The 14,495-nt window shown below is 35.8% G+C and overlaps 4 protein-coding genes across 7 annotated transcripts; 1 reads left to right on the forward strand and 3 right to left on the reverse strand.

Annotated features, from left to right (window-relative positions):
• Window positions 1-984: 984 nt before the first annotated feature.
• Window positions 985-2,313, forward strand: LOC120208081 (uncharacterized protein At4g00950-like). Of its 2 annotated transcripts, XM_039207436.1 has the most exons (3): window positions 985-1,644; window positions 1,952-2,013; window positions 2,087-2,313. In XM_039207436.1, the coding sequence occupies exons 1-3, from the start codon at window positions 985-987 to the stop codon at window positions 2,121-2,123; spliced, it is 759 nt and encodes a 252-aa protein (XP_039063367.1). In that variant the 3' UTR covers window positions 2,124-2,313. The 2 variants fall into 2 exon arrangements, with proteins under 2 accessions (XP_039063367.1, XP_039063368.1); XM_039207437.1 differs by lacking the exon at window positions 2,087-2,313 and having other exon boundaries at window positions 1,952-2,086.
• A 430-nt stretch (window positions 2,314-2,743) lies between these two features.
• On the reverse strand, window positions 2,744-4,755 carry LOC120208114. The gene is made up of 3 exons (XM_039207467.1): window positions 4,591-4,755; window positions 3,803-3,885; window positions 2,744-3,039 (listed from the first exon to the last, which is right to left on the reverse strand). The coding sequence occupies exons 1-3, from the start codon at window positions 4,667-4,669 to the stop codon at window positions 3,004-3,006; spliced, it is 198 nt and encodes a 65-aa protein (XP_039063398.1). The 5' UTR covers window positions 4,670-4,755; the 3' UTR covers window positions 2,744-3,003.
• An 808-nt stretch (window positions 4,756-5,563) lies between these two features.
• Window positions 5,564-8,175, reverse strand: LOC120208115. 3 transcript variants are annotated; one of them, XM_039207469.1, is made up of 3 exons: window positions 7,885-8,175; window positions 6,484-7,331; window positions 5,564-6,312 (listed from the first exon to the last, which is right to left on the reverse strand). In XM_039207469.1, exons 2-3 carry the CDS (start codon window positions 7,302-7,304, stop codon window positions 5,856-5,858), a joined length of 1,278 nt encoding a protein of 425 aa, XP_039063400.1. In that variant the 5' UTR covers window positions 7,305-7,331; window positions 7,885-8,175; the 3' UTR covers window positions 5,564-5,855. The 3 variants fall into 3 exon arrangements, with proteins under 3 accessions (XP_039063400.1, XP_039063402.1, XP_039063399.1); XM_039207471.1 differs by having other exon boundaries at window positions 7,948-8,174; XM_039207468.1 differs by lacking the exon at window positions 7,885-8,175 and having other exon boundaries at window positions 6,484-7,549.
• A 3,468-nt stretch (window positions 8,176-11,643) lies between these two features.
• Window positions 11,644-12,284, reverse strand: LOC120208059 (LOB domain-containing protein 25-like). The gene is made up of 2 exons (XM_039207425.1): window positions 12,073-12,284; window positions 11,644-11,984 (listed from the first exon to the last, which is right to left on the reverse strand). Exons 1-2 carry the CDS (start codon window positions 12,250-12,252, stop codon window positions 11,655-11,657), a joined length of 510 nt encoding a protein of 169 aa, XP_039063356.1. The 5' UTR covers window positions 12,253-12,284; the 3' UTR covers window positions 11,644-11,654.
• Window positions 12,285-14,495: the final 2,211 nt, after the last annotated feature.

A 14,495-nucleotide genomic window follows, 5' to 3' on the forward strand; every position in this document is an offset into this window, starting at 1 on the left:
AAACGTCTATGGTCCCTGGCTCTCTTTTTGTTCACTTCTTTCACCCCATCCGAGAAATGTTGTTTATAACATCTTTATATACAATAGAAAAACGTCCCAAGTGGATTCTTGTAATTAAGAAAATGCTTGAAAGGTGGTGAAACATGAAAATGGGAGTCGAGAAAGACCCAATATTTGATGGGGTTTCAAATAAAAAGGCTTCGAGTGAAAGGGTGATGAGTTATTTTCCTTTTTTACACTTAAAAATAATTCAAGATTTCGAATCTAAAGCTTTATTCATGAATCCTTGTGCTCCCTCGTTTTTTTTGACTCCTGCATGTCAGCTGGTTCTCTCGGTAAATTTATAAAATTTCAAAGAATTAAAAATAAATTATCAATAAAAATATAAAAAAATATTAAAAAAATACAAGAATATAAAATTTTAAAAAGGACATAATATGTAGTTTTAGGGTTATTCCCCGTTTTTATCTTAAAAACAGAACATATGTACATATATTTCCCAAATTTGTTATGGGGGCTGGTGCTGTACATATCTTAATTTGAATGAAGGACAAAGCATGCAGCAGGCAACAGCTGAATAAAGCTGAGATCACCGCAAAGTAGATTATTGCTTCCTTTAAGTGCTTTTACTGCTCATCGTCTAATCTTGATATTTTATTCACCACCCTTTTTGTTTCATTTACAAATGGGGGAGTTTGGTGCCTTAGTCAACACCTTCTAAATTGCATAAAAAATGCTAACATCAATACATCATAAGATCATGCTCAAGTAGAGAGCTCATAGCAACAATAAGAGGACGCCCTTTGGATAGCCTTGTCTAGATAGCGACGACTGATTTACTTGACAGCCTGCCTTTTTTTTTCTCACTTGGACCTTCCTTGCTTCCTTTTGTCTCCCCTTTTCATACGTTACTTTTGTATGTATATATATTATAATTGGCATTATTGATTTAGATTAGCAGAGGAAGGTAAAGAGAGAGAAACCATGGGAGCAGAGGAGGAATCGAGCTACATGCCGGTGCTACCGCTGTTATCAGTTTCACATGCGCAAAAGCAGTCGCCGGAAAGATCAGGGACATTAAGCCCACCACTTTACGTATCGGCAGCCTCGGTCCCATTTACCTGGGAAGAGGAGCCGGGAAAGCCGAAGCCGTGTACTACGCTCGCCACTTTTTCTTCTGCTCCGAATGAGTCTCCTCGGAAGTGCCTGGAACTTCCTCCTAGGTTGCTGCTAGATGCCAAGATTACCAAACTTTCCTCACCCACCACGGTCTTGGAAGGTCCTTACATAGGCAGGGCTAGGTTTCAGTCTTCTTCTTTCAGAATGGGAAGCGAGTGTTATGGATCGTTTCGATCTTCTGGAAGTGCTAGTCCTGACATGGTGCAGCTTGGGACTATGGTTCTCGGCAAGAGAGGGTACAAAGAGAAAGGGTTCCTTGGTTCTTGGAGGAGAAGAGCCTTGAAGGGTAGACCTAGAAGAGAAGTTACTGGCAATAGTTGCGTCTTTGCAGCTTCTGGTGATGGTGGCAGTGAATGCAGCAGAGACAAAGGAGAAGACAGCAGTGGCACCGACAGTGTTAAGATCACTGGAATCACAAGGACTGACAGCTTTCCCATTCTCTCTCATTCCAAGTCCCACTTCTGGGTATGTTTTTCTCTCATTTTCTTTGCTTATTTTCAGTACCCAATCACACCCCATACACTTAAGTTCAACCAAAAATTAACAAACTCTGTACAAATTGGGTTCCCGATCCTTTGATGGCACTATGGAATATTATTAAATAAAATTCTCCTTGCTTGAAAGCACAATCAAGCATGTACTTTTACTATTGATGAATTCACAATAATGTGCTACTCCAGTAAGCTTTATGGGCATTTTATCCAACGACTCTGTTTTAATTCTTGTTCTACAACATCCAGAAAGCTGTTGATTTGTTGCTTGGATATGACAGGAAAGTATCTACGAAGGCTTAATGAAAGTGGTTCCATGGAGTAAGAGGGAAAAGAAGGATAGATTTATGGGCTGACATTTTTTCCCACGATACAAGTACAAACAATTTACTAAATTACCTGCACTGCAAGGCCAGGCTGCTATCTTCCAATCCTTCCGAGGCAGTGAGTTGACATCTTGCGGTGAATGGAAATGAGTAATCAAAGCCAATTACTATTATGTTTCTTCTCTAGTTGTGGGGCTGGGGGGTTGTTTTCAGCTAACTTTTTATTGGATGCGTCTGCCTATGGCAGCAATTAATGTATATGCATGCCATCCTTATCAACCCAAGGCAGTGGGAAGTTGAAAATTTTGTAACGATGTGAAATTTATGGCTTAGCTCTTATATTTAACATTTCCGAAGTAGTTTGTTCGGTCTCACCGTTAACGTCCGTTCTTTCGGCTTCTGTATCTATTTGTATTTCGGCTTCTGTATCTATTTGTATAAATTTACGACAACGGCAGCCCGACGGGATATCCACTAAAATAGGGTTTTGGTGCATCTATCCAGTTTAAGAAATGATCCCAATATTGCCGATAACAAAGTTCCCAAGTTACTCTTGTTTACCCTACTAGAACTAATTAAGAAGCCTAACTGAAGTTTTGTCTTACTTTATACAAGATGGCTCCTCCATGCGTCCTTTTTTCTAGTAGTTCTAGATATAAGGCTAAAGAAGGTACAATTCAGCGATGTCTTAACACACCATCTGCACATTGTTAATATTCATAAGACTAGTGAAACAACAGGGGCACAAAGGGAGTATATCAACCAAAGAAAGAACATTAATTGCAGGGAAACAATATTCAACTCTGACATGAATTATCCATGCTTTGAGCAATCCTCAACTGTAGAAAATCAAAACAAAACAACAATCAAATCCTCGTGCTAAAGACGAGGTTGAAGGCACAAGTCAATCTTTAAGAGTTCAACTTAAAAAGTCGGGTTTATTTTGTTGCTGATCACATTGCTAACTACATTCAATATTTTTGCTAATTTCCAATCCACAAATCAAATCAACCCTGCTTTTTACCAGTCACACCTGCAACCACCTACAACAATGGAAACGTATCAGTATATTGAAAGCAATAACAAATAAAAGAACACTGGCATAACCAAGGCTGGAAATGTCCTCTGGAGAACTCAGCTCCACTTCGCATATCCCAAGTGTTTGGATATCCAAACTCAAAGAATATTGAAGTGCATTCTAATGATCTTATATAGCCGTTGTCTTTCATAGGCATGACAACTCCAACAAGCCAATTGTGACTAGTCTATTTTTTTTCTTAAAGAAGCACAAACGGATAATACAAGGGTAAAATAAACCTGACCTCATCTTATTTGCAAATAACAACTACAATCTGCAAAACTTATGCAGTGGTTCTTACTTTTCTTCATGATACCAATCAGTCATTATAACTAGATGAGTAATGCATATAATTTACCAACAGCACAATCAAATTTGTCATCGAACTAGAACAAGCTAAATTTAAGGAAGATCTTCCGAAAACAAAACTCCTCAGTGCCAGCTAGAATGAGTGTTCTAAGTTGCATAAGGGTTTTTAATGACAAAAGCCTGATTAAACCATTGTCATTAGTTGTTCAAATTATCCATCAATTTCAAAGATAGTCATAAATAACTGCAGCCATGGATGAGAAATTTCCATGTCAAGGAAAAAAAACCTACCCAGTAACTAGGATCACAATTAGATAATACCCTCTCCGACACCCAGGAAAACAATCCCAAAATTTCTTTCTTAAAAGAATATCTTGAATACTTTAAAAATGAACCATCTTGCTAAGTACTAAACTTACATCTTTTAAAGCAGGCTGAGGGACTTGCTTTGACGATTCCAAAGAATCCAGAATGGGCCTTACAACAGCAGGTAGGAAGAGACCTGCATATTTTTTTACAAAAGTTCGAGGTCAAAGAGGGGAGAAAGCAACGTAAATTCAAACACAAATTTAATAAAAAAAAGAAAAAGGAATGATGCCACAAAATAGTATTTCTCTCTTCAGATAGATTCAGGCTAGCAACTCCGAAAACTCCTGAGTCTCAACTATTGTTTCCCCAAAAACTACTACTATTCTTTTTATTATGAAACATCATTACTTCAACCACATTGGTATTGAACATAGAAATTCCCACTTCGTACGTACAGATTATACATTGGATGATTTATAAACTGAGCTTCAGAAATTCCAGCAGTGTTTGCTATGACATAGTCAAAAGGGCATAAATTTATAGAAAAAGAAAAAAAAATAGTATATTGTCCAAAGTATCTCCTAAAGTCTGAAGCATTTAACTTTGATTCACCTTCCGCAACCCATCAACAATGAAACCAAAGATTGAAAGAATCCCATGTAAGAAATTTGAGATAATTAAAAAAAAGTGTTGGATTAAAAGCCTAGACGATTTAAAATAATAATAATAATAATAATAAACCCTAAGTTTTTCCCAAATTCAAATCATTGATAACCAAACAACAAAATATTAGGGATTAGTAATCAAAGAACAATAAAGAAAAGATTGATATGAAACACGATAGATAATTAGAAGGGCGATTGATTAGATTAAAGAAAAAAAAAGGAAGAACATGCACCAAAACCAGCGATGGCGCAAGAAGCAGCGACAACTGGCTCTTGCACAACGAACATTTTCAGCTTCTCCATCACCGGCATCTCTAACCGTTTTTTCCCCTGCTTTCACCGACTCCTTTTTGAAAGCAACTCTGTGAATGTTCTCCGATGAATACAGCAAACAATAAGAATCGATAAACTAGACGGCCCCCCTCTTTTATGAAATTAAAATGGCATAATCTTAAAAATAATGTTAAACAGTCTTTAATATTTGGTTGAATATCTACTTTAACCCTATTCATTTTAAAATGTTTTAATCTTCAAGTTTTATTATTATACCATAACAATTATCAATTTAAAAATTAATTTTTTAACAATATAATAGTATGTATCAACATTTTATTAGTAAATAAAAATGTGTCAAATAAACCAAACTATAATATGAAGGAATTTAAACTCCTAATAAAAAAGTACAAATATTAACTATTAAACCAAACTATCACTAGAATTAATTATATTTATTTTATAAAAATATAATAACTATAACATAAATTATAAAATATTATAAAAATATGCACAAGTTCGCACACTGCTAAATTAACGGAGGCTAGAAGTCTCGGGTTCGAAAACTGCCGAATTGACCGAGGCTGCTGTTTTTGACCGAACACGGATGGGATCAAGTGACCGTAAAAGGCAATGCCATCTCAACAAGACATGAGCTATTTTTACGAATTCCCCGAATGTTAAAATGCATTATGTAAAGCAAGAGGAGAACCGGGTAACGTACACACTTAAGGATTAGACCTTCTCGAAAATTAATCCTTTTTTATTTACATTTGATGATTTGGAGTGTACCAAAAACGATATAATACTTGACGCGATTTACATTTAAATAGGATCTTGTACCTGAAAAAGAAAAGGTGTCTTGGATACATAAAATCACCACCATTCCAAAGCTACTAAGATCGAAGAATGGGTTTCAAAATCCAGGAAGTGTTGGGTTTATAGGTACTGAACAATTTCGTATGGACTTATTATTGAGATACATTTTGTCTCAGGAAATTTTCACCCAATATACCTACAACAGCCATCGTATCATTTACGCACTCAAAGAAACAAAGACGACTATAAAAGAGTGAAAGACAAATTGCTTACATACAGTATACATGACCTAATACATGTAAAATCAAGTCGAAAATGACTCCACATATCCATGGAAAGCAGGTATTATCCGAGTAATCGACCATTCTTCGAATCTTCTGGCGCAGTGGATGAACTCCTTCATGGTCTACAAAGGTAGCATCCACCCCACGGTCCATCCCAACAGCAAACCAGCGCCAACAAGACCAAGTCCCAATGCTAAAGCAACAGCATACCTGGTTATGTCTGGTCTAGGTCGGCCTCGCTTCCCCCGTCTCTCTTTTCCGGTCTTTTGCCAGCCCTTCTGCATTTTCTGGCTTTTGTAGGGTGTGCACGGAAGGACTAGAGGCTGCTCGTTGTTCTTGATCTGGACATAAAGGGCTTCCAGCTGCAGGATTTGGAACCATTGTTTATAGGCAAAGAGTTGCGAGGCTTGTTTGAAGACAAGCCTGATGACATGTTCCTTCTCCGCATAGGCTTGCTTTGCTGCTTTCTCGGCTTCCCTTGCACGTGATTGTGAGTGACAAAGTGCTTCTAGCAGCTGAGCCTTGGTAGGATTGGACTCTGTAACTTGCTCTAAGATATCCTTTTTGGTTGTACTCGTACTATAAAAATGAAGTAAATAAAGTTCAACAAACATATAATAATAGCTTCATCTTTAATTATTGATTGATTAGAAATGTAAAACAATATTGCTCATCTAAGAAGCCATTTGGACACTTTTTTTTACCTATCCATTCACATAATGGATCAATGGATTTGATAAAAATAAATACCTGGACGAGGTATCGGAAGCACACTGAATCTGCCCTTCTCCAACTGAAGCCATTTGTGTTCCAAGTTTTCTTATAGAATCAGGAGACATCGGTGCATTAACTACCGAACTGTAAACCGGGACTTTTTGGGGCTTCCAAACCAAAGATGATACTTCACCACTGTCAAAAGAACCAGAGCATGCATGTGAGTACTTCCTTACATTCACATTCTGAGGTGGGGGAAGATCACAATTCTCGATATAATCAAGTGACTTTTGTGCAACCAAGGAGACCAGCTCGTCTTTGTCTGTCTTCCGCCACCATGGCTCGGCCTTCCCATGGTCAGACCAGGGAGACTCTGGTTCATAACAGAAGTCATTTGTTTTCATGCAAGCATGACATTCAACAAATTCCATATCCAAGACTTCCCAGTTCTCCATTGTCATCTTTGAATCAAGAGAAACATCATGTGAATCCTGCTGATAAGATCTACTTACTTTGGAGGATGAGTTTATTACGGCTTTCAAGCTTTCCACCTCATCCTCCAAGGCATTCAATTGCTCATGTGTTAAACCCATTTGGGGACCATAGCTAGGCTGCAGCTGAAGCCACCACCTCGTATCTGGGGGTAGATTGGAATAGGAAGGGTTCCTGTTGAGAGGCATGAAACCTGTTGAAGGATGATGATTCGTATCTGCCGCATCAGTGGGGCTTGAATCGGCCTGATTAGTGGAAGAGGATGACTGGCAGCAAGCTAACTTGGGAGCTCTTTTGGCATCCTCTTGGACGAAGCAGCGATTAGCTGTCCTTTGCCACACGGCCCTTGCTTCAGCTGCTGCCATCACTAGCCTTCTCTGCTACACATTTAGCTGTTAAAGATAACTACACTCATTAGAAATAAGAAATTCCTAAACCTTCATCATTAAATCAGCCACATAATCACCAGCCAACAGGACATGTTTTAAGGCAAATAACTTTCTCAGTTGACAAACATATAAATAAGAACCAATCCAAATGCATTCCCTTACCGAACCCTTAAAGTTCTATAAATGATCAATAAACAAATAACAGATAATCCAAACCCTTATTCATCTGAGAACAACACAAAAGCCTAAACATCATACATACTTCACAATCTGAACAAATTAGCAAGTTTGAAACAGAAAATCATACATCTAGAAAAGCAAGCAATACAACTTGATCGAACTTCAAAAGTTGATTTAACCCACAGCGTCATTCATGAAATCATCCAAAACACACACACACAAAAACCTACAGCAAAGTTAATAAATGAAAATAAAACAGTGTAAGGAAGAAGGAAAGAAAACCGAGAAGGACCACAAAAGTATACAAAGAAAAGAAGATTAACTGTACACGCAACAAGGTTGAATAGTACATCATAATTCAACAAACAAAACGTACCCAAAAAGAAAAAAATAAAAAAAATAAAGCTTTGATCAATCAAATAAGAGAAAGATGACTAACCCAGAAAGAAGAAAAATGGAAAAGAGGTGGGAAAGTGGTAACTGCATAGATCTAGTTCAGAAGTAAAGTAAAAGAAACGGTTCTTGGCCAAAACGAGAAGGTGAAAGAAGCCGTTTGATTTCGATGGATAAAGAGGAAAACTGAAGAGCAAGACAGGACAATCTTCTAGGAAATTGGTGCTCTTTTTTGTTCTTTTTCTCGGGCTTTTTGGTTTTCAGTTATCAGAATTTTAAGTACATGTCTGGTTTTTCTGCACGAAAGTTTACAGAATTTTTTTTGGGTTAAAACGAGGAATGTAAGATCAAACGACAGCGTTTCATGCAGATATATGACGTGTCACTTCCGTAGGGTGTTGACTGTTGATCGAGTTACATCTGGGAATTGATTACGGGGATCAAGGGGAGAGGGTTGGCAGTGGGTCCCAATAATATTTATAAGATAAGGGTTCAAATCTATATTATATTCAAGGCAACTTTTTTCTTAATACATCTCAATCTTGTAATTATCAAATAATAGCAAATATATTAAGGATAAATTCTATTTTTGGTCACCGGATGGATATTCTCATTTTAGGTACTGAACTCTATAATATTACATTAAAACCACTAAATTTTTTTTCACTTTCATTACGGTCATTATTGTTAACTGTAGTGAGAAAATGCTAACATGTAGTCTTTCTCCTCAAAAAATTCTATTTTTTTTGCAAATTGTTAATCGTTGTAAAAGTCGATTTTTTTATTAATGGAATGGCGATAAGATGATAGACGAGTATAATTTTGTGGATTTCGCATCACACTCGTATCAATTGGGACGGGGATGAGTATAAATTTAGTGAATAGTGAGGCAGTGTGGATGTAAAAAGACATATCCGCCATAGGTAGTGGATAGGTGATGGGTTTGAGACCTTAATCGTCCCACATCCACCCGCCCACCCGACATTCATCCCTCACTAACTATCCACCATATAAATTGTGGACTATTATGAATTTAGGTATAATTTTAAAGACTATTATGTAAATCTTAAGATTTTATAGAAATGAATTATAACTTAACCAAATGTTAAGATATAAATAGTTTTAGACTACCATTTCTCGTGTCTCAAATTCTTAATCTTTAGAATCAATTTTTTTACTTGACTAATGACCACATTTTGTTGGGATGGGTGGTGGGTACGGGATGAGTATTGGATATCCAATTAGGTAGTGGGTGTAGGGATGAATTTAAGAATATATCTACGTGAGTGGGTGTAAATTAGTGATAATACGAAAATATTAGCGAGTATGAAGATGAGGTCCCTAGTAGTTTTCTGTTAATCCTAACAATGAAAATGCTCCATTTAGTCAAAAGATAAAAAAATTGATTTATGTTGATCTGACAGTTAATAGTGATAGATTAAAAAATTTAAACTTTTAGTTTTTTTAATAGATTGTTGCTTCCTTTCTTCGTTATTTGATGATTCTACTAGTCGAAAAGATCGCCAAACCATTCTTCTTCTTTTATTTCTTTTGGTTTAAAACCATCAAAAACCTTTCAATGTTCCAAGTAAATCTTAATCAAAATTAAAATATAAAATTTCTAATATGTCAACGTTAAATGTCGAATCAACTTTAAATCAAACTATATTAATCAAACTTTCTAATATGCTAAACAAATTCTTTATGCTGTTGAGATTGATCATCCACCATTATGTTCATCATAAATTTAGTGTTGGTTGTAACATTTAATTTAGAATCTTATAGTTTTTTAAATAAAATTAAAACTTTAACATGTCACGTCGATATTGCTAACGACAATAATTATAATAAAAATAAATTAAAATTTTAATAATTAGAATATATATTTCAAAATTTTAATAGTTAAATTAAAAATACCTTAAATATTCAATATATAAAAAAAAAAAAAATTGACTTTGATAACTAAGGTAAAAAATGACGTCTAAAATATAAAGGGATAAATTACATATTTAATACTTAAACTATCAATTTTGATAATTTTAGTACCTAAACTGGACATATATTTATTAAAGATAAAGACAATTGTAGTGTACATATGTTGGTAGGGATGGGTATGGGTCGGGTTTTTGGTCCACCCGACTCGACCCGATAACAAGGGATCCTCCACTCGAGAACCGACCCGATCAAAACAAGATTTCACCCAACCCGAACCCAACCCGATATATAACTTAGAAACCCGACCCAACCCGTCCCGAAATAATAAAAAATATATTATTTTTATTTAATAAAAACAGTGACTTAATTGAAAAAAATGTATATAGAGGTATTATTGTAATTATTACTAAATACATAATGTAAATTTATATATATTTTTTGGGTCAGTTCGGGTCGGGTATTTTTCACCCAAAACCCAAACCTGACCCGACCCGAACCGAACCCAATTTTTTTAAAAAAAAACAACCCGATCGGGTCGGGTCGGGTCTCATGCCCATCCCTATATGTTGGTTGGACCAGTAAAAGGTATAGTGCATGTGCAGTAACATCCTATACCATCTTCACCACGAAAATTCTTTACTGCAAAGCAGTCAACTCCAACATTCCCAGAAGAAGAAATCTTCAGCCAATACTAAAGGTGCCCAACTCAAGCTTGTATATTAGAACATTTATTTTGAGTTACATGCTTTCCACAAATTTTCCATGCAGGAACCAATGTTGGATAGTCAATAATACCATTTGAATCATTAGGAAGAGACCAAAACAGAAGTAGCCCATTAGAATCCAGTGAAACAGCCAAATCAACTTCACAAACGTAGGGGTGAATACTAACTTGCATGATTTTACTGGTATGACCATTTATATCTAAAATTCCAACTACTGAACAATATAGGGAATTCCCACTATTAGTACAATTGCTCACTACTCATTAAATTGCACTTCAGATATATTATTATTGGTGTAACTGTGCTTCGTACTTTTTTTCCGTTAAAAAGATTTCAACCGTGGCCACTATAGCTATTGTGGTTCGTTTATCGATGCAGTTAGATTTGTTGATTTAGTCAGATTTACCCACTATTAGTACAATTGGCCACTATCATTTGTGGTTCGTTTGTCGATGCAGACAAATTTATTCATATTTTATTTTGTTCGAGTATTGTTTATTTTTTAATCTTTTCCTTTTATGGTCGTTGTATGATCTAGGTGGTTAATTTTTAGGAAAATATCCTAATTATAATTTAATTTACATTTACGGTTATGCTCGTAAATATTCGTTGTAATTTAAGATATTTTTTATTTTTAATAAAATTAGCGGCATTGTATATAAAAAAATAGTAATTTTAATTAAAATTAAAATATTAAGAATTACAATAATTTAAAAAATTAATATTATATATAAAATATTTCCGAATCTATTTAACTTTTAACGTGCATCAACGTCAATGAACGGTTCCTACGATTGGAAAAGGGATTTTGACTGTGGGTTCGTTGGAATCGTCTTAGGGAAGTGTGGAAATTTATTTTCAGGCTTTTCTTCTTGACATGATTGATTGTACTGAAATTTCTACCTTTAATCTTCAATGGGGTGTAGAACTGGGAAGAAGAAAGAAAGACTACGCCCAGCAAAACAAACAACTTCAAATTTTCATCAATGATACGATACGTTAATATGTATTCCTTTGAAGTTATACAGTTCATAGGCTTATACTGAAGAAGATAACTTCGATATACCAGCAAACCATATGGGTTTTCTAACCCTTAAATGATCCAGCTATCGCAATCTGCAGGGAACTTGACTAGATCATATGCCATAGAGTCATCGTAATTTAATGAGAAGCTGCCTCCATTAACGGGGGAGAGGAGATCAAGATAATTAACATTCACAAGAAGGCCCAAAAACTCATCTTTTTGCTGCTTCAACTCCAACACCCGAGCTTTCGTTGATTCAAGCTGCATCGTAAGTTCTTGCACCATCTTTTGCAGTTGGCAAATAGCTCCGGTGCTGCCATAAACAGGGTCTCTGATCCTCGCTGTTGCTTCATACACCAGCGCTTTCACAGCATCCTCCCTGTTTCTTTCCTCCACAATCTGGTATCAGAAAGTAGAAACAAATATGATGAAAATATGGATGGATGTCTCAACTGCAGAAGTGCAGATTCAATTTATTATTACCAACCTGAATCATTTTGATTACATTGCTAGCACCGAAAACCTTGTGCACCTTGGCGAACTTGTCAATCTCATCGCATGAGAAATATGGGGCAAGAATGCAACTACTGTCGCATCTCCTGCGTAGCATCCTACAAGCAGCACATGGTTGATGGGTTCTGACTCTTGAAACAGATTCTAAACCCATTTTTTTAGGAGTACATTGTTTAATGTGAAGCAAAGCAATGTCTATATAAGGTTAAGGAAGACGGTGGGAGATATAGGGCACTGCTTTGTTTGTTTGTAGGACCTAAATTTTCAAATGTTAGTGCTGGGAAGGTTAGGCTGCCGCTTGAAGACAGGATCACGATACCGGCATTAATGTTGAAAAATGTGGAACTCACTGTTAGGACAGTGGACCTAACAGCATCGTTAGTGTTAGAATTGCCTCTCTTTAGTCACTGTCTCACAGAATATCTCACTACAACTTCTGACCTACGAGTTGCCAGCCTTATGTTTTCCCTCCTAATTGTATTTTTTTCCTCCATTATATTATATTTTATATACATGTTTAATCTAGTTACTTGAATGCCGTTGATTTCCACACAAAAAATAAGGATCGTATAGTTGGACTAAATGGTATTGATCAGCATAAAACGTGGTGCATCTTTTTCATATTTTATCTCAAGGGTTTATCATACTTTCTTACTTATATATATCATTGCTTTTGTTTGGAAATTATAGATCTCCCGATCTGTTCTTGAGTTTTTGCATTATATGCATGCAGTCCAAGTACGGGTCACCAACATTTTGGCGTTACCTGGCTTGTTTGTTTGACTCGACTGCCAGGAATTTGTTCTAGGTGCACCGTTTTCATTCCGGGCTATATAGAGCTTTCAGGCCTAGGACTAGGAGCAGGAGCGGACATTCAATTTTATGTTAAGAGTGACTTTATAAAATTCTAAGAGAGAAAATATTTTGTCAATTGTAAATACAAAGAAAATATTTAAATTATATGAGAGTTTTAAAAATTTTTAGGGAATGATCTCTACCACCGGCTTCTTTGATCCATTCGATGACTAGGAGTATTTAAAAAGACATTCTTCACAAGCCCATTGGCTGAGGGGCATCGCGTGGAAAATGCTTGAACTTGAAACAACTTTTCATTGGCAGCTTGTGCGAGTATCAACATCATCCTTTGATAATGTGATCCCAAGGGTAGTTCAGACACGACCGTTCCCCACACTTGTCTGGTCTCGGAGTTTCCTAGAAACAGCTTCTTCGGAAATGGCCGACGTTGGCATATATTTTTTATTATCTCCAAACCTAGTGATTTAAGACTTCCGTGCACGAAATTACTTTTTTTTTACATATTAGGATAGATAATGACCCTAAACACTAGCTTCGGTTTTCAAGTTCATTGTTCCAGTGTCATAAAGAAGGGTAGACAACTGACATTTGTCTGTAAATAAAAAATCTGATCCAGTGGTAACAATTGACATGAAAGATTCAAATCAGACGGTCTAATAATCTCATCTGAATAGTTTGATCAAATCAGGCGATGCAGCTTCATAAGATAGATGGTATGGCTAATTGGGTGGGCAACAGCATGGCCTCTGCATTTTTTTTGCATCGTTGGAGCGGTGCTCCTGTATGAATCTCAGATTTTGATGAGGATGAGGAAGTCTATTATGATCTTCCTCTCGTCCTCACCAAGCCGCTTGTCCATGACCAACCCGAAACTGAACCGCTTTGCAAACCTGCCCCTTAGATCCACTCCATTGTCAATTTGCTCAATGTTGACCACTTCGTCTTCTAGGGTTTGTTCATTATGTTTCTGTACTTTTGTTTTCTCTTGTTTTCGTTTTATACGTGCTAAGATGTAAAAAGTTATTTGTGAATTAATTCTCGTATAGTTTGGTTTATAAGTTAATGTAATTTTGGTTCATTTTTATTATTATTTAAATGGAAGTTCCATGGAATTTGGGGGGGGGGTTCGAGAAGGGTGCATTATTACAATTATCAACTCATTTGATTTTAAGATTAAAAGTATTATTATACGAGATCAAAGTTCGTTTTAATTTTAACAGATAGGATGATATATTTATAATAATATTTTTAATTAAATGATATGTTTGTGATTTTTTTACATAAAGCCGCTATTTTTATTAAAAATAAAAAATATCCAGAATTACAATAAATATTTACAATTATAACGTAAAAGTAAACAAAATTATAATTAATACATTTTCCTATAACCATTGACACAAAATATTAGTTACCTAGATCACACAAAAACAAAAAAAAAATTAAAAAATCTAACCAATGCTCGAACAAAATAATGATACAAATAAATATGATTGTATCGGCTAACAAACCACAAAAGAAGATGAAGCTACTGAAGGTCACCGACAAATCGCAAATCAGAGTCAAGCAACATGAGAAAACTAA

The sequence above is a fragment of the Hibiscus syriacus genome, unplaced genomic scaffold, assembly GCF_006381635.1.
Source record: "Hibiscus syriacus cultivar Baekdansim isolate YM2019G1 unplaced genomic scaffold, ASM638163v2 tig00015910_pilon, whole genome shotgun sequence".
In the NCBI taxonomy this organism is placed as follows: domain Eukaryota; kingdom Viridiplantae; phylum Streptophyta; class Magnoliopsida; order Malvales; family Malvaceae; genus Hibiscus; species Hibiscus syriacus.